The 25,021-nt window shown below is 40.6% G+C and overlaps 2 protein-coding genes across 5 annotated transcripts in view; both read left to right on the forward strand.

The window, feature by feature from the left end:
• The window catches only part of LOC306830880 (1,4-alpha-glucan-branching enzyme-like), a 70,411-nt gene extending 63,555 nt beyond the window's left edge, over window positions 1-6,856 (forward strand). The window contains 1 exon segment of the mRNA XM_079354607.1: window positions 5,433-6,856. Coding sequence (XP_079210733.1) covers window positions 5,433-5,495 — 63 coding nt within the window. The 3' untranslated portion in view covers window positions 5,496-6,856.
• Window positions 6,857-12,614: 5,758 nt separating this feature from the next.
• Window positions 12,615-25,021, forward strand: LOC306830446 (high affinity cationic amino acid transporter 1-like). Of its 4 annotated transcripts, none has more exons than XM_079353960.1 (12): window positions 12,615-12,818; window positions 17,626-18,040; window positions 18,123-18,281; window positions 18,384-18,555; window positions 18,647-18,783; window positions 18,859-19,081; window positions 20,332-20,471; window positions 21,139-21,241; window positions 21,515-21,717; window positions 21,804-21,955; window positions 22,623-22,731; window positions 22,827-25,021. In XM_079353960.1, exons 2-12 carry the CDS (start codon window positions 17,671-17,673, stop codon window positions 23,000-23,002), a joined length of 1,944 nt encoding a protein of 647 aa, XP_079210086.1. In that variant the 5' UTR covers window positions 12,615-12,818; window positions 17,626-17,670; the 3' UTR covers window positions 23,003-25,021. The 4 variants fall into 4 exon arrangements, with proteins under 4 accessions (XP_079210086.1, XP_079210087.1, XP_079210088.1 ...); XM_079353961.1 differs by lacking the exon at window positions 12,615-12,818 and adding an exon at window positions 13,268-13,368; XM_079353962.1 differs by lacking the exon at window positions 12,615-12,818 and adding an exon at window positions 16,315-16,417.

The raw sequence follows: 25,021 nt of genomic DNA on the forward strand, positions 1-25,021 counted from the left end.
TGTTTTATTTAACAACTGTTGCCTTCAAAGTCTGTGCGTACTTCCCCTCTCGTGTCTTTTTAATGGTTTTGTCAGTTCTCTGGCTTCATTGTTACTGAGCGATGATAAACGCTCATATAGCCTGGAAGAGGCCGGCTTGGTGGACTGTGTGTCACCGGTGTTGTCATGTCATCTGTTGCTCTTTCAGTCCTGTCTCTTTGTGCATTATGTCAGCAATGTTTAAAGAAAATAACTTGTTAAGACAAAGCAAACGAGAGAAAAATCAGAAAAAAAGAAAACATGATTTATTAAGTTTTTACATTTTGGTTAAAGGAAGTAAATGCTGCAGTGCATAAACAACATTCTATCATTCTTACAGATGTTTATTTTGACAATGTCTATCTGATAGAGCTGATTCACAGCATCAGATAGTTAACACCGTGAAGTAAATGGAGAGTGTTTAAAGAACCGTCTACATCTAAAATAAATCTTCTCTTATTCATTAAATAATTGATAAGATCCATGTCAGTGACCAGTTCTAATTAAAATGCTAATATCCTATTTGGGCTGTGAATAAGCACAATGAGAAGTCATATTTAGTTTAAACGGCAGCTATTAAATAGACCACTGGTTTACAAAGTGGGTGTCGCTGCACCCTCTGGGTTTCTTGAGGACAGGCCAAGGATGCAGGAAGATTCATCACGTCGCTGTTCATTCACTCTGCAGCCTCCACCTCCTTGAAGAGTAAGCAACCTGAGTGTTAATTAGATGTTTTCATATTGTTTTCGACCAAATCACGAGAGAAGGAGGGAAAAAAAAAAAAAAAAAAAGCAATGAATATCAGGATCATTTAAAGACCGTGCGTTTAATACACTGCAGCTCATCATGTGACTGTGTTGTTTGTCAGAAAAACAAGAACGTTTCCAGCTCTGAGAGTTCACAGCAGGTAAGCAGTGAAAACAAATGTAAGTGTTGTTTTTAGCTTTGCAGTGATGATATTTAAGATTTCACTGATGCTGATTAGAATTCTCATGACGGGTTGTTGTTGATGTTGTTGGTGATATATATATATATATATATATATACACATTTGAATGTAAAAAAAAATCGAACTAAAAGCTGATCGTTAACACTTCATGACGTTGTTACTTCCTCTCTACATCTTTGCTGGTGTTGTACTTACTCCTTGATTCACGTCCCTTGGGGGGGGAAGCATCCGCTAAATGAATTGTAGAACATATCAAAACGATCCTATAGTCTCGAATCATCTGCCAGAGATAATCCCCCTTACTTTTACAAAATTCAAATGAAATGTGTTTTTTTTACTGTTATATACATTTTAAGCATATTTAGGTCTCGCTTACAGTTTGTGAAGTCGGTACAAATGTGTTATGTAACATGAGTACTGGCTAACAAAGATAAGCCCTCCTGTTCATTTGATTCACTCCTGGTTATTTAAAGACAGCAAATGTTTCAGGAGCTATGAAACCATCAAGCTAAATAAAGAAGATGAAAAAAATCTTTTTTTCTTATGCAAATGAAAATGTTACAGTTAAACCTTCTTCTGAGAGAAGTGACAACTTGATTTACTCTGCAGAGCATTTCATGACAATCTTACGTCAAGAACTGAGACTGCTGCTATTGAACATTTGGATTTGATTCATCGAGCGCGACAGAAACCGAACTATTCAGGGACACACACCCCAAAGTGAAAACAACAACGACGCTATTTTAGCCGAACCTCTCAGTGTGTTATTTACGTTTACAGTTTGGGTTGCCTGTCATTATGTCAAAGTTCTAATGTGGAGCACTAAATAATTAGCTTCATCTCAACAGTTTGATGCATCAAAGAGCTAGCTCTGACTTTTCAACAAAAACAGTGAATTTGAAGCGAAGAAGAAAAAGAAAGTGAGGCATACTTTGACAAGATGATCAGAAGGCTTCAGGATGAAGTGCGTTTACTTTTTAATCCCGTGCACACACAGACTGTACACAGCTAGCGTCTTGCATCAGTTCTTCATTGATAAAACAGGTTCACAATTTAACGCATCAATCATCCTGACATCATTTCAACTTGACTTTTGATTCATTATGTTAACATATTGAAAACATTTTTCACATCTCTTCTTAATCTCTTTAAAGTCGGAACCATCAACCAATGTAAGTATTCATTGACTCATTTGTTGTTCCTGTTTTAAAACTCTTCTTGAAAACTTTGCAGCATTGTTAAAAAGATGAAAACTAAAAAGTAGAAGAGAGTCTTGACTCTGTTAACCAACCCAGTCAGGTCTCTGTTGTTACCCACTCAGATCCTCGGCCCTTCTTAAGTACATCCTGCATGTGCAGAAGTGCTTAAAGCAGAGGATCCTGCTCGTGAGTAATAGAGCCCAGCAGAGACATGTCTGCACACTTTAAGTGCACAGATAGTCGGGCTTCAGCCTGGGTCAGTATAGCCAAAAACCTGGAGGATGATATATTCCTGTGAAGCCTTCATGAATCCTTCATCAGTGTGTCTGAACATTGATCAGATAGAGTATTTGCCTGAAGGCTGGACTCTGCTCTGAAGGGTGCAGAGTATTCTCACAGTGAGACAAAAGAGGTGAAAAAAAGGACAACGTGCGAGGCTAACTTCAATACAGCCTATGTTCTTCGAAACAAACTGAAATGCTTTGTCTCCTTAGTTTGTTTTTTGAAACTCTGATATTAACACCCATACTGCAAACAGGTTTTCACAGGCTCGGTTGTAACTGCTGTTGGATCTGACGGCTGGTAGTAACTGCTGTTATTCAGATCTGAAATGCGGCTTATGAGTGTCTGCCCGTGAAGTGCTGAACACATTCTCCGGATGACTCATCCGAAAGGAAAAACAGGCGCTTGGGACACGTTCCTGCAGACGCAGTAAGATTCTGGAGGAAGAGTTGCCTGTTTCACAAAACAGCAGCAGAATGTGTCTGCACTGATTAGAATATGTCTGACAAATGTCTGTGATTATTCAGTGACTGAATTCGTCATCTAAATGAGATCATAACAGGTTAACTAGAAATGTGAAGACATTACTGCTGGGAGCAGCTTTGAAATCCAAACTGATTATTATACTACAGTATATTAGCATGCTGCTGTTTGCTAAACGTGCAAAGTGCTGGGCTCATGTTAAGTCCCTGTGAATAATATAACAAAGATCAGTCCAGATATGCTCCTTTTGTTCAGTGGTGCGGTACAAATAAAGACTGATTGATGAATATTTGTTATTGCAAACATCTACAGATTGATGAATCATTAGACGATGGCCTCTTGATATTGAAAGGCTCCCCACTTTCACCACACTGAAATAGATAAATAGTTTGGCATCCCTTTGAAATAGTTCTGTAATTCTTTGCTGTCATTTGGCAGCTCGGCCTTTTTTAAAGACCTTTTTTATAGTTGTTTTCGTTTCCAGGGAAGGATTTCAAAAGACGATGAATACAGCATCCACGGCCACTAAATGGTGACATTGTGATAGATTAAATTGGTGGGTGAAGGAGAGACACATGGGATTCTTAAATGGTAAGAATAACATGTCTGTGAGTTAAAGTCACTGATTAGAACAGCGAACCATTTCAAAGCAGATCTCTCAGCCACGAATAAATGTTGACGTCATTGTTGAAGACCCTGCTCTTCTCTTCATCTCAGGTACGAGCCTTTTGTCACAAGCAGTTGTTCTGCCTTTATTATTCGTTAAAGCACTTTGGGCAACCTTGATTATTGTTAAATGTGTCAAGAGTTGACTCGACTAAAACTACATGTAAGTACAGTACAGTTTTTTGTCAAATCACCGGTGTGTCCCCCCCTTACACTCGTGCGTCTGTGATACACTGAGAAGCTTTTTCCGTTATTTCACCTTTTCATCTCAGCCCTCTCATCATGTATTGGATGAAATGTCAGACTTAAAAGGTATGTAACTGTAAATACTTTTTTTTTTTTTTTATTTTTTTTTTTTTTGATGGTGTAGCCTGAAGTGTAAAAAAGGTCATTGTAGATAGTTCACACATTTAAGACCTCATGTTGCTGGATTCATATGTTGATTAGAAAGTCCTCCTCTGATTACTGCGCTAACACTCGACACTTTGTGCTGCTCTTTGTTCACACATTGATTTCGGATTTGTCTGTTTGTCAGAAATAAAAGCTGTTGACATATTTGCGGTTTGGCGAAGTGGAAGCTTTTGTCTTAACAGGTGCAGTGATTCATTCTGCCGTCTCCTCTCTCTGCGCTGCGCCTGCACTGAGACTCTCCCACTGTGACTGTTTAATTAGTCACCAATGTCTGTGTCAGTGTTTGAGCGCCGGGCTGCTCGGCTCCCTCGGTGACAAACTGTTGCCAAAGAAAGCGAGCTCGATCCACTGATGCCGAGGGGCGTCTTGAAGAGTTCAGGGGGTGATTGAATTGTTTACAGCTCTGCTCTCTTTTTCACTTTTCTGTTGGGAAATATAGCATCATTTATGTCCGTTCGCCTTTTCCTTTGGCATAAATCTGAAGTGACTAATGGTGCTTGGTGGCTCCTCGCCTCCAAATGACACTGTGAATATCAAAAGGATTGATCAAAGACTTTATTAGCTACAGAACTCCAGACTAACCCACTCACTAACATTTCTTTGTACTGTATATATAAGGAATCTGACATTTACACGCTCTTTCTTTCTCTTTTCTACGGTGTGCTTATTTTTTTTTTGCTGACATGTTTTTTGTTTTTTTTTCAGTCCAACAAAACTCTGGAGATTCTTTTAGCTCAGCTTATACCCACTGGTAGATTGTATTTTTAACAGAATCCACACTTTGCAGTTGAAGCACAGCCCCTAGATAGACTGTAAAACACAGATGCTGCTTTGATTGAAGCTTTAAGAATTACATCGAGGATTGGTTTTATTTAACACTGACTCCAGGTATGATTGTCCATCTGAAGATCACTCACTTTAAATGCAATATAATGTTAATGCATATCCTGCCACAGCATCAGTTCATAGGTACAACTGAACCACTGACTCCCTCCTCATGCTCGTCTGCTGACTGCAGTGCCACCCAGAGGTGTTCATGTTGCTGCAGCTCCGTCACACCTTGATGGCCCTCCTCGATCAAGTCTGTGGAGTTTGAGCACCGTCTCCCCTGAAGAGTCATTTTTCTGCTCAGATCTGAATATCCCTCTAAATGCACCACCCATCCTCTTCTGTCTCCCCTCTATTTTTCTTCTCCTCCTCTTTATTGAGCCATCGTGTCGATCTTGATTGTCTGGTAATCAAGGCACCAACAAGTTCTTCCTTGTTGGACTTTTAAAAAATCCAAAATAAACCTGAGGATTCAATCATCCCAAAATCGGAGATCTCATTAGCAGCATTAATCTTCTATTGTCATCTCACTTTTCTGCCTTCTTTCTCCCCTCTTTCTCTCTCTCTCTCTCTCTCTCTCTCTCTCTCTCTCTCAGGTCTACATCCCCTGCAGAACTGCTATTGTCCTGGCCAACGAGGAGATAGATTACTGTTATTAGAGGATGATTGTCTCCACAGAGACCAGGATCGAGAATGGATTCCAAGCTCAAACCGAGTGTTAACAATCACCTTCATCTCAAAATGTTAACCTTGCACACAACCTATACCCACTTTCTGTTTTTGAGTCTTTCTCTGAATGGGATAAAAAAAAAAATAATAAAAAAAAAAATTGTTGAGCGTTTTGTCTGCTTTCAAACACCATCTGCAACCTAAGATGTTGTGTAACCCCATTTACTGCAGATCGCTCCATTTGGGAAGCGTCCAACCTAACCAGCAGCTAGACGCTTAAAGTTTAAACCCTGCCGAGTCCGTCCACCGCCAGCCGGCGGACATTTACGGGCTCTGTGAATTCGACTTGTCATCTCAAACGCATGACCAATGACTGTGGCTTAAAAAGGGCAAAGCTGCATCAAACCTTTGCACAATCTCAGAGAAAATAAGAATACTTTAGATTGTTACACCTTACTTGCTTTGATAATTTTGTATTTAAATCCAAACAATGTGATGGTGTCAAAGACAAGCAGAGATTTACAGTGTTAACCAGCTCATGAAATTCAAAAAGTCAACGTATTTAATCACTGTGATCCATCTTTGTTAATTTGCATTGTGGGACGTTTTTCGTATAAAAATAATGTAATTTGCACAACGTAATGAGCTGTGTTGAGTTATTACACTTTTAATGGGTATCTGAAACATTTGTGTTGTAATGTTGGAATTTATGCTACTACTGGGAGCATTTGTGCGGTTATTTATGGCCCTGTTATTAAGCCAGTAATTTGCAGCTAAAGCAGAGTGATCAAATCACTTGATGTGAAATGTTCACAGCGTGTTGTATAACTTACAAGTCACATTTTTACCTATATTACAGTTTTGGTTTTTTTTTTTTACCACTTTGCAAAAATGAACACAAAGTTTCTCCAACCTTAAATCATATTAATGTAGTTTATGTTGTGAATTTCACTAACTTCACTACATTGTACTGGGGAAAGTTGGTACTGATGATCCACACATCATAGAAGAAGGCTGTTTGAGTATAGTACGACTCAAACAGCTGACTTCAGTAGGAAACTAAGATTCATGTGCACTTTTCTCATTAGCATTCCCACAAGGATTAATCCCACATAAAGACAATCTAAATCAAGACAAAGAAAGACTAATGAACTCTTTTTGACTTTTGTGACTCTACTTACTCAGTGACAGAAATCCCTTAGAACGGCTGCAATTCCCATGCCGTGTTTCCCGTAGCTTTCACATGAGAAGGTAATTAATCAGCTAAAATTTTGGGAACATCACTGATATGTGACTGTTATTGTGACGACTCACTTGGACAACTTGTCATTAAACAGTGTACAATACAAGAGCCTTCTTGTTTTCATGTTATGTGTAAATTACTGTTCTTTTGAATCCCCTCCTTTAAAAACCTTCGTTTTTGAATGGATGTCTTTATGATTATTCTCAGTATTTCCTCCATGTTGTACACAAGCAGCACTGTCACAAACAGTAGAACAGGAGCTGATTTGGGGCATCCCAAAGAAAGGCTAATGCCTTGGTTCCTGCCATAGATACTGTAATTCTGTGATCCACACCTACTGCATTAATACACATTCTTAAGCTGTGTATTGTAGCATATGGCAGCGTTTTGATCTGCCACCCCTGCAGCTGAAGAAAGCAAATTTATATCACCTACTGCATTAATACACATTCTTAAGCTGTGTATTGTAGCATATGGCAGCGTTTTGATCTGCCACCCCTGCAGCTGAAGAAAGCAAATTTATATTCAGAAACAGTCATTCTGTGTTTATCCAAAGGTATCATGAACATGTCATTCCTTTTTGTGTAACACCAAAGTGTTTAAAAGACGCCTTCCTGCTCTTCTCAAAAAGCAGAGAGAGGATCGCTCTGCATACATTTCAGGCAACGAGGTTGTTAGTCTGAAGTGGAGTGTTTAATCATCGCTCATCTGACCCAATGTCATTGTCATTTTAATCGTGCCAAAATAAATTGTCTGCATTTGTTCTCAAAAGTAAAATCGATGTGTGATACACAATAACCATCGCGGCATATTTCTTTCATTATTACTAATGATAATAAATCAGAGGCTGTCGAGACACAAGAACAATGAGAATGAACTGAATGTGCAGTCTGACTGCTGATTCTGTCCCAACACACACTTGTGCAGATGCAAGAGCTGTATTATCTACAACTTGCTCTGACTCAGTCACTGAGTCCTGCGCTCAAAAACTGGTGTTTGGTTTTTGGGTCTTCATTTGGTATTCTGATTGAACTCTGTGTAAATATATCTTTTTTTTTTTGTTTGTAACTTCAACAAACAATACTACAAAGCGTGAGTTTGAAAACATACAGTATTCTATGAAAAAAAAATCATTCTTTATTGCAACTTTAACCATAATGACATTAACGTTGTTTCTTCGTGTAATTACGACACATGTAAAGAAGGTCCCTAAAGAGTTATTGTTGTATATAATTGTATTTAAGATAATTATTTATATTCGTAACACTTTATATTAAGGTTACAGTGTTCATGCCAAGAAGGGAAGCACAACTTTGCTTCTAGAAACATACTAGTTGGGAGTTTTTAGAGATGAACTATTCTTGAGTTACCACTACCTTATAAGGGTAACACTTTTATACAGCACATGAAGATCATAACTCCTGTTCAACATTTTCCTAACTCACTATAAGCAGTAATTCAGGACAAAACAATTTGTTAATGGCCTATTAGAAATAGAATATGGTCATGTAGAATAAGATACAAATACAGTACGGTTTATTAATGACTAAGTTAAATTAAAGCTAGCAGCCTGTATGCTATTAATTAGCATGCTAATAAGCTATTTTGGCATTGTTCATGTTATTTATTTGCTGTATGATTTATGATCTGATGATACACTTATTTCTAAAAACATGCATGACATTGACACAAGTTTGATAGCTTAAACAAAAGGAACAATGTAATATAAGGAAAAGCCATTTCTGCTTAAACAGAGCTTCTGTTAGCCTGACTGAAATGCCTGAATATATACTTTGTGAACTGAGTGTGCCAAAACATCATCCAGACTTAAGTAACAAAAGCTCTTAAATCTTAGGAAGACAAAAAAAAGGAAACTCTCTGCAGTACAGAACATAAAGTTCCAGTTTCCATTTGGTGACCATGTAAGCTGTGAAATGTAACGGGACTGTTCAGAGCAACCGCCTCGGTGATTCCCACAACATGATGTAAGGAGGGTGAAAGACAACTCATCAGACTGTAATTCTTACAGTTTCATTTCCTCGGCATCTGCTCTTTGAGCTACTTACACTAGATTATGTGTCTTTGTGCGCTGCAGATACGAGCAGCTTTAATAGCAGGCACACCATGAAAGGCAGTTTGGAAAGATCACAATGAAGTGTCTTGTCGAGGCTGTCTTTTAAGGTGCCGACTCAATCTGAAATAATTTCTGGGTCATTCTGAGGGTATTCTCGTCTATATTATGTTTTATGTCTTAGCAGGTTATACTGTAACTGAACGTTTTATTAACCCCTTGGTTTTTGGGTAGCTCACTTAATTAAGTTACAAACTGTATTCTGAAGATGAATGAATTGTCAGCAGAAACTGTGAAGTATTGACATTAAAGTAAATGCCAACAAATCCCCCCCCCCAAAAAAAAAAAAAAAAAAAGCCTTCTGGCCTTTTCCATAAATGGCCCAATATTCATGTGCTGCCACAGGGGATGAATTGAACAATGTAATGCAGTCCAATCCAATTATAATGCAAATGTGTTCACACAGTAAAATAGCAGAAACAAGTGTGGTCTCAGAACTCACCTGATTTAAACCAACAGTCTCTGAAGCTGCACATCCTGAACTTGAAGCTTCACAGGGTCCCATGTTGGACCATTGCTTTTTCATGTGGGGTTGCACTGAATTTTACAGATGTGTACGTTGTTGGAAGCAATCCTTGTAGATTTGGCTGCTATAAAATATGCAGCACATACAGTATATGCTGTGTAGTACATGAGTGGATTTTATAAGAAACCCCGAAAGCACAGTGTACTCTGTGTTGTAACAGTTTGTCTTTGTGTATTTCTTATGGGCTCACTTGGGTAAAATCGCCTGGAGGAAAGATCCAGCAGAATGCAATATTGTGGAAGTCAGAATTGGGGCTATGACATGCACAAAGAGGATGTTTTCAGAGTCTGACCCAGGAGACTGCACAAGTCAGAGAGGGATTTCAGTGAGCACGCTGCTGCTGCTCGAATACAAACTGCCTGCCATGATACTGTCTTCTGTTGTTTCAGTTTTTAGATAAATGCTTGCTTAGACTCAGACAAACATTCCAGAAATTATGAAGTTAATTGCATGAATTTGTGAAATGTTTGTCTGGTTATGTGGTATTTTATCTTCGGCAGAGAAGGCCAACAACCAATGAATAATTTCATGAACAATACAAAGGGCTATTTAGAATTCACATTTAACAGTTTAGTATAAAGCAACCGATTACAGTGCTGCAACTGCAAACGGACTAGAAAAAATGTGTCTGCAGAGGAAACCACAATATGAAACAACAGTTAAAACTCAAGCTAGCTCCTGACACATTTCTGTCAAACCTTCAATCAGGTTTAAGTGTCTGCATAGAAACCTGAATTTTAAGACCTCAAGTTGCTTCATTCAATGATTAGTCAAGGTCCTTTAAAATGATGATGGATGCTTTGGTAAGTGTCTTCTTCTTTTTTTCTTACATTTGGCTAATACTGTAAAATTAATTAAGATCGGCCTAACAACAGATTTCACTTTTTCCTCTCCTGAATATGAACGGCCCTTTCAGAGACACTCGCTCTTCATGGCTGTTTTTTGAAGCAAGCTAGTCTGTGCTTTTCAGAAGAATCAACTCCTGGTGGTGTGAACGCCCGGGGCACCAAGTCTGCAAGCTCATCCTTCTTTGAAGAGCTTGTTGTATTTTTCTTGGATGGTAAGACTGCTTTCTTTATGACCTGATAGTCCTTTTTATGGTCAAAAGCTTTTCTACTTCAGTTTGTTAGAAGGACACTCAGCAGGGGAAATGCAACATTAACAGTAGTTTACCACTGTATAAAAAATTAACAGGTTCCTTATACTGTAGGATGCAGCAGCTGCAACGGAAAAATCACAACATGCGGCACTTGAGAAAATATAGTAGACGTGAGAGTTTTAGAGTAGCCTCATGTTTTCCCTGTCATGTATTGATGTTATATTTGAGTTAGAAAGGTGAGCACTCTGCCATTTTAAAGTATGTAGACCCAGCACTTCTGTAAACCCCTGAAAGGAGACTTAAGAGCAGAAACAGTACTAACAATATCATCACAGGCTAGTCTAACCATGTGGATAAAAACAAAATCACACATTACGCCCGAGGTTAGAATTGAAAAAATGCAAATCAAGTAGGCTCATAATCAAAGTTTTAGAATAATATATCAGAAAATAGTCAAGATTTAGTTTTGAGCATTTCTTGCTGTATTTGATCGATTCCACTGGAGCGTGTCATTTCGGGCTGCCATCTTTATTTGAAAGTTTACAGGCAAAGAACATTAAAAACAAGGACGTCGTCTCAGTGATGTCACACATTAGTTACTGAAGGGGAGATTTAAAGCTCTCTTAGGAAGGTCGCCATATTGAAAAAAGGCTGCCTCAACCTAACGTCATATCTCTTCTCCATCATGAAATCACAACAGATGAGTCCTTCCGCTCCAACTCTGCTATACATGTATGTTGTATTTCAGGATTATGAAGACTCTCTTTGACTTCACTATTACGGTGACACATGAGAGGAATAAACTGAGGGAGTTTTGGGCCTCTACTTTCTGTTTTCCAGCAGTGCTGAACATGTGACAAGGGCCGTCTCTTCATTTAAAAACATGAAGAGTAAAGGGATGTCTATCTTCAAATCTGATTTTTGGCAGACAGTAAACAAGTGAGTTCGCATAAAGTTTGTGACATTTAAAGCTTGAGAGGCAATCTGTTGCCTCCTGGGTCAAACTGATTAGACACTTTTATTGTGACTGATGTGATTGTAAAAGATCATCGAGGTCAGAATCAGCCGCACTCTGGTGTCAGCAAGCGAGAGGAGAGATCAATGTGAGCAGTGGGGACTGTTGTCAGGCCCAGCAGAGAGTGCTGATTTTCTTTATGCAAAACACTGGCAGTGACTGCTTCCAATGCCGATTTGGGACCCACAGAGCCTCTTGCTGTCCATTGTAAGTCGTAATTAAAAGCATTCTCCTGGTGTCTCATGTCTTTTCAGTCCTTATTAAACTGATTGCAAAGTCAATACTGCAGCTGGAGCTTGAGACAACGCTTGACAATTAGTTAATAGGGAATCCACCATTAATGCACAGATGCTGTTACTTAAGACAGAAAAATCAACCATATATTTAAAGGAGTTTTGTTCAAGGAGGTATTACTTTAGTGAGGCCTGGGAACTATTAGGCCTTATACAAAAAACACCTGAGATCTCTGACTCCCATTTCTCAAGGTAAGCCACAAAGGCAGATAACCATACATTTAGAAATGTCTGATAAAGCAGCATATAGGCTAGCACTGCTATGTCCGATTATTTCTTAATCAGTTTTGGTCCAAAACTGGTTAGAGGGGAATCATGAAGCTGCATCCACATGATCTTAACAACTTCTGCTGCCTGCCGGAAAAATGATGAAAGAATCTCTCAGTCCGGAGAGAGTGAACTGTTTGCTGAGCAATTGGTGAGGATCGCTTTGCATTGATCCCGGTTGTAGACTTTGGTTCAGGATGTGAAACGTAAGGCAAGAAATAAGAGGATCACAACATGGTGCTGCTCCACAGCCACAGCAGAAAACTCCTAACAGAGCAGAACAGCTTTGTCCCTCGACTGAGTTGTGCAACTTTACATGAATCCAAAATCATCCTGGATCCATGCCAGTGTTGTGAAACAACCCTGGCAATAGGGAGGACGAGTAGTGAAAGAAATATGTAATGAAGACCTAACAACAGTATGCATGTTTCTGATTCTATATCCAGGAAGCACTCAATTTGAGGTGGAGGGGATTTGCTTGTAAAGAGTGCCATCTGGTGGTTACAGGCTCTGCAGACAAGTGGACCATCTAGAATCAGATTATTTTAATACTCGGGTGGAGCAACTCGAACAGACAGCTGCACGGAGACTTCTCACTGTCTGTGTGTGTGGCTTGGACACCGTGTGTGAATGTGTGTGTCCTTTCCGACACACCACCTGACGCTCCACAAAGTGTTTTCATGCGACTTTTTTTAGCAGCTTTCTGTTTGTTTGTTTTTTTGGTTGCATCTTCGAGGAGGTAAGTGGTTAAAAGTTTGGGTAATGAAATGTATTTTTGCTTCTTAATTATGAGCACGTTGATCTGACTTTTAAAGTTTGGATATGCGGGTGGGAGGGGGGGACAACAGCGTGGACTCAGCCGTGTGTATCCTGCAGAAAGGAGACCGTGGGCGCACATGGTGTGAAAGGAGGAAGAAGAGAGGCTGATGCAACGTAGTAGATACTGCACACATTGATTGTTCACATGCACTTTAAAGTAGCTGTACTAATGAAAGACTGTTTAAAAGGGAAATATGTTGGAGTTTGAGAGTTTTGTGTTCACTGGTTGGAAGAAAAAAAAAAGAGTGCGCTCTGAACGTGCGGGGAAACATTGCCTTTTATAGCGCGTGTGAGTGTGCGCGCGTGTGTGTGTTTGGGTGGGAGGGGGGGGGGTCATTTCCTGTAGTGATGTGTGAACTGAAATGAACCCATAGAGTGAAACAAATCAGTCCCTCTCGCACATTTCCATCTCTGTGAAGTTTCTGTGGCTGATCACGAGACGACATGAGGAACACAATGTCATGTTTCTTGTGACTTATACTGTGAAACTTCATTTTGGTACTGTTTGTATCGGTGAATGTTTTATTTGTCTTAACTTTGTGCTAAATGACTGTACATATGGTTTAATCACAATGTCACTGATGTGTGTGCAGTGATGTTTGAGAAGTCTGTCAAAGTCTTCATGGAAAGAAGTTCAGCAACAACAACAACACAAAAACTCAATCAGTGATCTTTTGTCTCATCCCATTGTCCTCATGTTCAAGGTTCAAGGTTCAAGGTTGTTTATTTGTCAAATATGCTCCATGTTAAACATACAGCACAGATGAAATTGCAATCCCCCCAACCCCCAGTGCAAAGTTCACAGATGTCATCGCATAAGACAGTGTTGACATATTGATCATTTCCAGAGCGATAGATGATATCATAGTTCTGTGCTTTCAGTGTGTTTAGTTCTGGCTCACATGACTTAAGTTTTGTAAACTATTCCTCATGCCGATCATGGGTGTTGTTAGCAGTTGTTCAAAAAAAAAAAAAGTCTGCAAAGAGGTTGGACAGTTTCTTGTCAGGATTTGATTTCGACATGCTTCCAGGACAATAGGCTGCTTGTGAGTGTTTTTTTCCCTCTCTCGCAGTTTTAGAGCATGAACACTGAATGTTGGCTTCGGAAACGTTTAGTGTGGAAACATGAGCGATGGTAAGAGGCTTAAAAAAACAGGAATCAGTTTTTTGATAACATGTGTACATTGTTGATACAGAAACAGGTTATTTATACAGCATACACTGTGTTTAATGTCACTGAGCTGTTTGTGCCTCTGCGTGAAGTGGAACCATGAGAGGGGGACGGGACGGGACGTTAAACGCACAGAAGGCGACAAGGTCACATCAGAGAGCTCCAACAGGACCACTGTTTGTGACACTGCACCCAGCCTTAAACAAGGGTGTCAGAATCTCCCAATCCACATCATGGATGTTACTATAATTGGCTGTACTGTTAATGTGTGTGGCATGGTAAAAAAAAACGCGTCACACAACCGTTATCATATTACTGTTAACAAAATGACAGAAATGTTGTGTAGATATGGCGGAAGCTATCTAAGTGCAGGCTGTGATCTTCCCCTGATAAACCTAGAGAAATGGATTATTAGTCAGATCAGTATGTGGAATGGTACATAGTTACAGTACTGTTCACTCTTAAAACACTAATATGCACAACACAATTAAATGCCGAGACATTTAATTATCAGTGTCATAAAAGACATTTATATAGTGAGTGATTCAGGGTCATTCTTCATTAGTTCAGTTTTCTTGCACAAAGGGAAAGAAATCAGATCCTGTTTATCCTTCCGTCTATAAAGGGCTTTTGCATTTTGGACGTCTGTTGTCGTTTTGTTTTGTCCTTCATACCTTTAATGTAACAAGGTCAACACGGCCTGAATCCCTTGAAAGGAAAGTTTGTTTGGCTTGTGCAAGCTGTCGTTTTAATGATCGTGCTCACATGGCACTTTGTTTGCTCCGTCCCCAGTTACACCAGCAGGGCAGGTGGGCTTTTTGTAGTGCTGCTAAATACCCTCTGCATGCCAAGTGGGAACTCTTTGGTCCCTGAACCGCCTCTCTGCTGTCCTCTTCTTTCAAATTCATGCTTGGAAAATGATAATTAAAGACAGTTGGCACGCTTCTCTCACGTGCGTGGTTAGAGAAATGTCGGGTTGCATCGTAGAACCCTTTGGATAATGTGTTCTCTCGGGGCACAGGTGGCTCTGCAGGTGTCTGTCTGCCGCATTTGAATTCAGCCAACACAGATATGCTTTATGGACGCCCAGCATTACTATACATGACTGAGTGCAGGTCAACTACATTTGGGATTGATGTTTATATTTATTTAGTCCAGTATTTTCTATGACCACGATCACTTGAAATGTCTTTTTGTTGTAGCTTCATAAAAACATTTGTCCAAAATACACATTTTCTCATCTATCCGCTCACGTGTTTTTTTTTAATGACTTTTCATGTATTGTGCAACACTTGTCCTACAGTGAGCCTGCTGTCTCCTCCTGGACTATAAACAATGTCACAGCTCGCATAAAAGGCATCTGAAGGAGAACAACTATTTGTCCCGTAGGCCAAATAGTGACGAGCATGTGACGGAGGGCCATTCCAAACTTAACGGCATGCCCCGCGTTGTGAGCAGGTGTTGGCTTCGCTGATTGGCTGAGAGGAGGGCAGGGTCCTCTCCTGCCTACCTTCCTTTTTTTAGCTCCGACGCAACATGTCGGATCTCATGCCTGCTCGGTATGATCCTGCGCTCTGCCCGTTCTTGCTGCTTGTGCTTGAGGGGCAATTTAACCGATGTTGATGTTTGTGTAGCATGTGCAACACGGGCACATTTTCCTTCTGACTTTAATGTTTACATGTGTCGGCAATGCTTGTTTTGTCTGCCACAATCTGATCTCATCCATATGTTAAACCAATGAAATGTCTGCCTCCAACTCTTCAGGTCATTGTAACCTCGACAGGTAACACAAAGCTGTTCAAATATAGCTCTTGGCTCCTCTTGTCTTACATCCTGGTGTGGAGTGGGAACAAGTTGCGACTGATATTGTCCCATTTGATCATGTGACACACAACAATTCATTCATCAGCACCCTTCTTCTCCACGCAGATTTTGTATTTTTAAATATTGAGGAGTGTAAACCAGGTCATACTTCTCTAACGTGCTTGTGTTCATGACTTCGCTGCATAATGAGAAACTTTGCCAGCCAGACGGTCCGATCAGAACGTGGACATTATGGCTGTCATCCCAGCTGCTCTCCAGAAAGTGTCTTTAGCCCCGAGGCCATGTGATGTGTCTATTTGTGAGCTCAACACCTGAATGGTTTGTGCACTACGAGGCGCCTGCGTCACGTGTCAAACCAGCGCTTGTAAACGTCTCGTTTCTCTGCTCATCTGAAGCAGAGTGCGATCCGTTCACAGACACGGCTGCACTGAGGCAGAGCTGGTGGACTGGATTACAGGCTCAAAGCAGAGAGACTGTGGTGTGCTGTGAAGACAGAAGATCCTGTTTGGTGGAGTGTTGTGACAGTGAGTATTGTCTGTGTTGTTGTGGTGGCAGGTCTGTATCTGTCCCGTCTGTGTTTCGAGGAGGCTTTGAAATGTGATCTTGGATTGCCCTGCAGAATTACCAACTGTCACCGTGTTATTGTGGTGATTTGGTTTACTCCTGTTTATTTTACAATCAACTGTCGATTCCTGCATTGTTCTATAACCCAGGTTAGCATATGGTCATTTGATGGGGAAAAAGTCAAACACTCATATTGGCTGTGCTGATGTGTGCTGTGTGGTGCTTGTTTTGCAAATTCAGAACTTTTCACTATCTTTTTTTCCTTAGCTGTGAAGGGGGTGCACGTGGGGGCACACCATTTAAAATGCGGTGTGTATTAAATAATTCAAATGTTAATTTGAGTGAGTCTTGCAAATGTACATTTTGTAGAGCTCTTTAAGTTCCAGCCGACGCTAACAGCAAGTAATGTGTACTACATGCTGTTAACACAAAGGTTGAGCCCTGCAAACGTTCAGACATCTCTCAAAAATACAAGTCCTTGGCACCGTAGAGTGGATTCCATCTATTAAATGTTAAATATTGAAGTCAAACGGTCACACTGTCTAAATTGTTCGAACTTGTTTCGGCGAACATGTTTGAACAATGTAGACGCTCTTCTCCGTCTTTTAAAACACTCGTGGTATTAGTGTTTAAAACACAACTGAATTTCTATGCATCGATGGCTTAAGACAAGGAGCTCATTTTATTTGTTATCTTGAATTTTTGACGTGATGGCTGTCATAAAGAATGTTTTTAAACAAAGATAACATATCCAACTGTTCAGTAATCTAAACTCCCTCTGTGTGTGTCCTGGTGAACACCTTTTTTTTTTTTTTTTAAACAGCGTGCTGTAATATCTGCACCTCACGTTGGTCTATAGAAGCAGTCAAAAACCAAATGTATAAAGGTTTAAAATACTCCAGTAGCATTGCTCTATTTGTTTGTGACACTTTGCTAATGTTCATAGCTACCGTTTGTCCTCCCTCACTGAACAGGATGTGCAGGTAGATTGAATGTTGTAGTTTTACCGTGAAGGCCAAATTCATGTCAAAGTTATAAGTCACCAAACTTCCCAACCAACATCATATGAAAATAGTAAGGCAACACATTTGACGTACTTTTTTTTTTTGTTTTTACAAAGGCAGACGAGTGTAAAGCTTCTGTCTTTCCTGTCTTCTCCTGTCAACAGGTAACTTCTCTTCCGTAAAGCGTCTGTTGCACCTTTTCAGCCAGCATGATTCTGGCCACATTAAAGGACATTGGGAAGCAGCTCCTTCGGGTGAAGGTTGTGGACTGTAACACGGAAGATTCCCGCCTGTCTCGATGCCTCAACACGTTTGACCTGGTGGCGCTGGGTGTGGGGAGCACTCTGGGAGCTGGAGTCTACGTCCTGGCTGGAGCTGTAGCCAGGGACAGCGCCGGTCCCGCCATTGTCCTCTCCTTCCTCATCGCTGCCCTCGCCTCGGTTCTGGCTGGTTTGTGCTACGCCGAGTTTGGAGCGCGTGTCCCCAAGACGGGCTCGGCTTATCTCTACAGCTATGTGACTGTTGGGGAACTGTGGGCCTTCATCACAGGCTGGAACCTCATCCTGTCTTATGTGATCGGTAGGACTCATTAAATAGAGAAGAAGATTTGCATGCTTCACCAGATGTGGTTTTGTTTCTGTAAATACTTTACTTTGCACAGGAACTTCAAGTGTGGCCAGAGCTTGGAGCGCAACCTTTGATGAGCTGATTGGTCGAGAGATTGAGAGGTTTTGCAGACAATACATGACCATGAATGCCCCGGGTATCCTAGCAGAGTATCCAGACATATTTGCTGTTTTCATCATTATCACTCTGACAGGTGAGGACCGTCTCTTATGTTTCTGGGAAGGGGGGGGGGGGGGGGGGGGGGTCGGTGGGTTTATTTAAACATTTTTCCTAATTGTCTTTCAACTGCTTGCAGGCCTGCTTGCCTTTGGAGTGAAGGAGTCGGCCTTGGTGAACAAAGTCTTCACCTGCATCAATGTGCTTGTGCTGATGTTTGTCATCATCTCCGGCTTGGTCAAAGGAGACAAAAACAACTGGAGCTTAAACCCTGAGGAAATCCTCAATAGCACGAGCAACTCAACCGTCTAGTGGGTGAATGAGCAGCTTACTCCCCGAACGTCAAACGTTTCTTTTGACTTTGTTTACAATAAAGCAGGTATTTCCTTTCTTTTTTTGCAGCAGCAAATCTATACTTTCATCACCCGAAAAAAGTCTCGGTGAGGGCGGCTTCATGCCGTTTGGCTGGTCTGGAGTGCTCTCTGGCGCCGCCACTTGTTTTTATGCCTTTGTGGGGTTTGACTGCATTGCCACTACAGGTGAGAAAGAATACATGAAGATGATAATCAACACACTGTTCCCGCTCTCTGACAATCGTAATGTTTCCTCTCCAGGAGAAGAAGTGAAGAATCCTCAGAGGGCCATTCCTGTGGGGATAGTGGCCTCTCTCCTGATCTGTTTTGTGGCGTACTTTGGTGTGTCGGCGGCTCTCACTGTGATGATGCCGTACTACATGCTGGACAAGAACAGCCCTCTACCTGTGGCCTTTAAGTACGTGGGCTGGGAGGGAGCCACTTATGCAGTGGCCATCGGCTCTTTATGTGCTCTGTCGACCAGGTAAGAGGCTCTTTGCTGCCTCTCAGCATGAGAAGTGGTGGAGCGCTTTTAATGTTTGCATGTGGTTTTTTTTGTGGTTTTTTTTGGGAATGAACAAGTCCATTGCATATCGAAGTTAATTATTGCAATAATAATAACATATGTGTTTGATCTGGTGCTTCCATTAAAGGTGAGATTAGTGAAACATTCCTCATAAAAGACTTGACACAAAGTACTCGCAGGTGCCCTGTGGTGTTTTCTAGTAAACAAACAAAGTTCCTGTTTACAGAGAGTGTGACTCATTGTGTATGCTCCTACATGAAACATATGCAAAGCAGATTTCTCTCAAACATTTGACATTTTTACTTTACTTTTGACACGCTTGGAGTCTCCCCTGCAGTCTTTGCTGCGTTTCATGGTGTGTTACTGCCACCTGTGGACCAATGAAGGAGGCTAAAACGATCGACAAAAATAGAAATAATTCAGCATTCAATATCTTTTTATACAGCTTCATATTGGTTTTGACCCAAAATCTGGAACAAATTTATGTATTGAGGATATTCTTGCATGTGTGATATTTGAATATCAGAATCGGCTTTATTGAACAGGTATGTTTAACACAAGGAAATTAACTTCAGTAGACTGTGTTCTCTCTGTACAATGTAAACAAAAAATAATAATGACAAACTAAAGTAATTAAAGACTATTATGTACAAGACTAAATAAAATAATAGTGCAGTGGTGAGTAGTAAAAACGGATAAGGTAAACATGAGGTAGTTATCTTTAAAGTATTCAAATTATAGAGTGTGTGTAGGTGATCATTTAAATTAAATAATGTATGTACATTCACAGTGACAGTTTAGTTCCAGGGTTATTTCACAGCGACATGTCTGACACGTTATGATCGTGACAGCCTGGGGGAAGAAAGTGCTCTTATGAAGGGCTTTTTTTTAGCTTACAGTGATCTGTAAAGCCTGCCGGAGGGAAGAGTTTAAGAGTTCTTCTCTGGTGAAAGAGATCAGAGAAGGGGAGCAAAAAACTACAAAAAATAAAGAAAAACGCAACAACTACGAGAGAGCGCATTTTAAGTCTGAGGCTACTTTTCACGGTTGGACCTTTTTCCTTTCAATTCTGAGAAAAACCTCAAGCCAAATGAAAGTAACATCTCATACGGAGTCCTTTGTTTATTCTATCAGTCACACTCTTGTCATTTTTCTAACTGTGTGCATTCACTTGCACGGCATGCTTTTCTCTCTCTTTCCCCTACTAGCCTACTAGGCTCCATGTTCCCAATGCCCAGGGTGATCTGGGCCATGGCAGAGGACGGCCTGCTCTTCAAAAGTTTGGCTAAAATCAGCCCCAGAACCAAAACCCCTCTAACAGCTACCATAACATCAGGTGTTGTGGCAGGTGAGGTTGAAAGCTAAATCACTAACTGGTTTAGGTTTCTGTCAGAAGAACCCTGATGGACACTCTTGGTGTACAAGGTCTCAACATAAGCATTCAACAAGAACCGAGATAAATCCTTCTGCCATGTGCTTAAAGGTCCATCCTTTGAATGAAATTTAATTTTACAGTGTTCACCCTGTAAAAAAAACAAACCCAGCGCATTGTGCTGTGGTTGGCTGCAGTTGAGGCCCTGTGTGAAACCAAAGTTGAAAATGTCTTCTTAAAGTTAAAAAAGAAAAATGTCTTCCCCTTCCTCCTTCTTCCTCCATCCTTGGCTTAGTCTCCTTGGCTCCATGTTTCCTCTTCCTCGCATAATCTTTGCTATGGCTCGCGATGGTCTGCTTTTCTCGTTTCTGGCGCGTGTCAGCGAGAGGAAGACTCCCACCATCTCCACCTTTGTGGCCGGGCTTTTGTCTGGTAGGTGGCTAAGAAGAGGCCAGAAGCAACAGTACCCCCTTGTGGATGGAGGATGGTAGCAAAAACACTGTGTATCTAAGGCGCTGACATGAATATTTAAAAAATGTTTTTAAATAATCCTAACGTACACTTTGTTCACGTTAGGATTAGGTAGTTAACTTAGTTACATTTGCTGACTCTGCTGTTTGTTTTCCTCCTGTGTGTCCTGCAGCTATTATGGCTTTCCTGTTTGACTTGAAGGACCTGGTTGACCTCATGTCCATCGGCACTTTGCTGGCCTACACTCTGGTGGCTGCCTGTGTGCTGGTCCTCAGGTAGTGTTCTTCCCATCCACTCCAAAGTTGGTCAGGACAGTAGTGGATTGAGAGGCTACAAAAAAACCCACACAATTTGTACAAATCCCCAGTTTGAGGCTCATCTCTAATCTGATATCGTTCATGAATTCTAAAACAGTGACAGAGAACCAAACAGCTTCAGGAGCTTCCTATTTTTTTAAATATTTAATGCCTGTTAGGCACATTTTATTAAGCCCTCATAATGTATAGGCTGCTGTGTGATTGTATACAAACTCTGCTTGTGGTCTGCAGGTACCAGCCTGAACAGCCCAGTGCCGTCTACGAGATGGCCAACACTCAGGATGAACCTGAAACCGAGTCTTTCAACGAGGGGAAGATGGACATGCTGCCACAACCAGACGATCACTTCACCGTCAAGAACCTCCTCTGCCCCTCAAACACTGAGCCGTCCCCGCTGTCCGGGTTTGCAGTCAACATCTGCACCAGCATCATCAGTGAGCCACTCGCAGAGTCCATAGATCAGTGCATGATAAGCCTGGTTGCTGAACATCGTGTGATAACCTCTCGTTCTCCCCTGCAGGCGTTTTGGTGTGTGTGTTTTGTATTGTAGCTGTCCATGGAGGTCTGGCAGTCTGGTCTCTTTTTGTCCTCGCTATGATCCTGGTGGTCTGCCTGATTCTCACCTTCATCGTGTGGAGACAGCCGCAGAGCAAGGCCAAGCTGGCCTTCAAGGTCGAGTGTGTTCTTTCACCAGACAGTCACATTTGAATTCCTACACACAGTATAAAAGTAATAAATAAACACTCTTTAATTCTCAATATCCCCCTCCTGACACTTGGAGGTTTCTTTGTGACGTGTGAACTGTAAAACACAGCACACAGAGCAAATAACAAAGAAAAGAGGAGAATTCAAAGTTCATTGACTTCTAACCCACTAAACACGTAAGCCAAACAACGTTAAAGGATGTGTACTAAACGCTATTAGAGACTATTAAGCCTGCTGAGAACTGAAATGTAGATTTAGATCAGCCGTCAAACAGAACCTTTCATCACGCTGTGTAAGTGCAATAAACAATATTTGAGGTTTTCAAACAATGTCCAGAGAACACAGTTTAAAAAACTCAAACGTGTCCTGGGTAAGAATTGGACAGCACCTTCATAGCATCAGCAGTTTATCTCGCAGTTTCAGAAAAGAGCCTCAAACATTTCCTACTGAAGTAGGAATTAAATGCTCCTACTTTTGTTTGCCTAGTTGTCGGTGTTATAACAGTTAAAACAGGAAGTCAGGGAGGATTTCCCTGCAGTCAAATTGTTGCTGTAACTTTGTGTTATATTTGAGGTTGCATTGTCTTTACTAGTTGAGTATTTACTAACCAAATAGATGCATTCTGTCCCCTCAGGTCCCCCTGCTGCCCTTTCTCCCAGTTGTTAGCTTGTTCGTCAACGTCTATCTGATGATGCAGCTCGACAGAGGAACCTGGATGCGCTTTGCCGTCTGGATGGTTTTTGGTATTTTTAGATTTTGTTTTTCTTCCAATTTGTCTAATTGTTTTCTTTACCTTGTTTTGAATTTATTTATTTAAAAAAAAAATTCCCATTTGTAGGATTCCTAATCTACTTCAGCTATGGTATCCGCAACAGTGCCGAGGCAGTGCTGACCACGTCTAACAGCTACACACCAGCCTGCACGATAAACGGAGAGCCCATGGCCACAGAGAAGGAGGCCTTCATACAGGACTCCCAAAACCCTGACGCAGAGGACGATGACGAGGAGTCATGAGGAAACGGGAGGTTCACTGATTTGTTCTGCAGATCAAACACTATCATTTGTTCACACGTTTTAAAAAGCTGCAAATGGGGCTTACGGAGCTCTTTGTGTCGCCCTGCTATCAGCGCGTTGTGCTGTCTTCTTAGCTCTGGCTCAAAAGAGATGTGACTTTTTGATATTTTTTACATGTTGTAAGCCTTTTTAAATTCCTGGTCCGAACTTTCTAAAGAACATGATAATGAAATGAAAACTATTCAGAAGAAGCTGTTTCCTCGCTAAACAGTCCTTTATAATATTGGGCACAACAATATTTATTTTATTCCAACCAACCCAAAAGCAACAGTCTAAAAAGGACTTCATGTTTTGGTTCATCTTCTCCGTGTGTAGATGGCAGATTCTCTGGTTAGAGTTTGTCACTCATAAAAGAGGCACAGTGCTGGCTACTGTGTCCTAAATCCAACGGATATCATTTTTATCATATCAAAATCCCTACATGGTACTCCTTTTATGAATTGCATGAATTAACAATAAGCTACACAGTATTCTGACGCCAGCTGAGAATGTCGCAGTCTCTTTGGTGCCTTTTGTGTTGCGAGTTTACTTCAAAAGTAAAACTTTGTGTTGAGATATTTAGCTCCTAGAAAAAATGTGCTGTACGTGTTCTTTTCTGTATAAACAGCATAACTCAGAGAAATAGGGCTCTAGGTAATACGGTACAGTAATGTGTTGTCAGTATATCTCGGTGTGGAAAGGTGGACCTTGCATGTTGCTGGATTCATCAGCGCATTTACAGGAGATCAACATCGTGAGACAGTGTTGTCTCTGGAAAAAGCAAGAGAGAAAAAACAAGCTGCTAATGTGGGCTGATAAAGCAGTGCAGTGGATGTATTATAAGTGCCTGTTTCCCAGATGAATGTTACACCTCTTTAGAGGTTGGCTATTGCTCTATCAGCAGCTACTATCATGAAATGTATATATATAGATTTTTTAAACACACTCACGTTTTAGATCATACGTATCTGAATGGGGGTCAAGTACGAACCGTTGGGGATTTTAAGCAGCCGAGTATACCGTAGTGATGACTCTCTTGGGTTTTAAAAGCTGACAGTGTGCAGATTCATCATTGGCTAAACTCTGATCTCATCATCCGTCCGTGTGTGTGTGTTAACTATGAACTGCAACGGAGTTAAAAAGGACTGAGTTGCTTTTTGAATGGAAACCCTACCGATTTATTTTTGAACTATTTATGCTCCATTGAGAGGAACTATCAGTGAAAGTTGAAGCTAGATTCTGTTGGATGTAATTGAATTACGAATCAATCAATGTTGCTAGCACAATTGTTAGCACAATTAAGGTGACATGAGAGATTCCAAAGCAGCAGAAAGTAAACGTTAACCAAATAATTGAGATGTTTTTGTCTTTGTAAATAATTATCATCCAATCAAGAAGCCAGGCTTCACTGACGCTGTGAGATGTGTGAATCAACTGCAGATTATAATTATTGTTTCTGTAATGTAATGGAGGTGCTTTATCGGCTGTTTTAACATGTTTGTAAATACAGTTTTTCTTATGCTTTAAAGCTTCACCTTATGTTACTCTGTAACCCAAAATCAACCAGCATGATTAAATCCTTTGTTGCCAAACACCATGGCAAATTATCAACACTAATATCAGCTGTTTCAACGGTACTGAAGCTGTTACATTAATTTGGTCATGTTGAATTTCATCTCTTTTTTTCTGTTGAATGTAATGCATATTTTTTTATGCCTGCTGAATACCATTTTTAATGTATAAAGCTTCAGGATATTTTGTCCTGAACACTGTTTTATGGAAGCTATTGCATGCTGCACTACTTGAAAATGTAACCATTTAAAATACTGAATTAAGATTTCCAAAATAAAAGAAGTCTGTTACTGTTTTACATCAACAGGTTTACAGAGTGTCATTATGGGAAACTGCTCACTGTGTTGTCTTCAGTCTGGTTGTGGTTTGGGAAGTATTTTCTGTAAATAAATGATGCTGAAAGATAAA

The sequence above is a fragment of the Symphodus melops genome, assembly GCF_947650265.1.
Source record: "Symphodus melops genome assembly, chromosome: 10".
Taxonomy (NCBI): domain Eukaryota; kingdom Metazoa; phylum Chordata; class Actinopteri; order Labriformes; family Labridae; genus Symphodus; species Symphodus melops.

What these genes read in the sequence shown, in the direction of transcription:
- LOC306830446 (XM_079353960.1), top strand. Translation starts at nt 17,671, where the DNA reads ATGATTCTGGCCACATTAAAGGACATTGGGAAGCAGCTCCTTCGGGTG. An exon ending in GCCTGTGTGCTGGTCCTCAG is followed by an intron (nt 21,242 to 21,514) that starts GTAGTGTTCTTC and finishes TGTGGTCTGCAG; the next exon opens with GTACCAGCCTGAACAGCCCA. An exon ending in AGGCCAAGCTGGCCTTCAAG is followed by an intron (nt 21,956 to 22,622) that starts GTCGAGTGTGTT and finishes CTGTCCCCTCAG; the next exon opens with GTCCCCCTGCTGCCCTTTCT.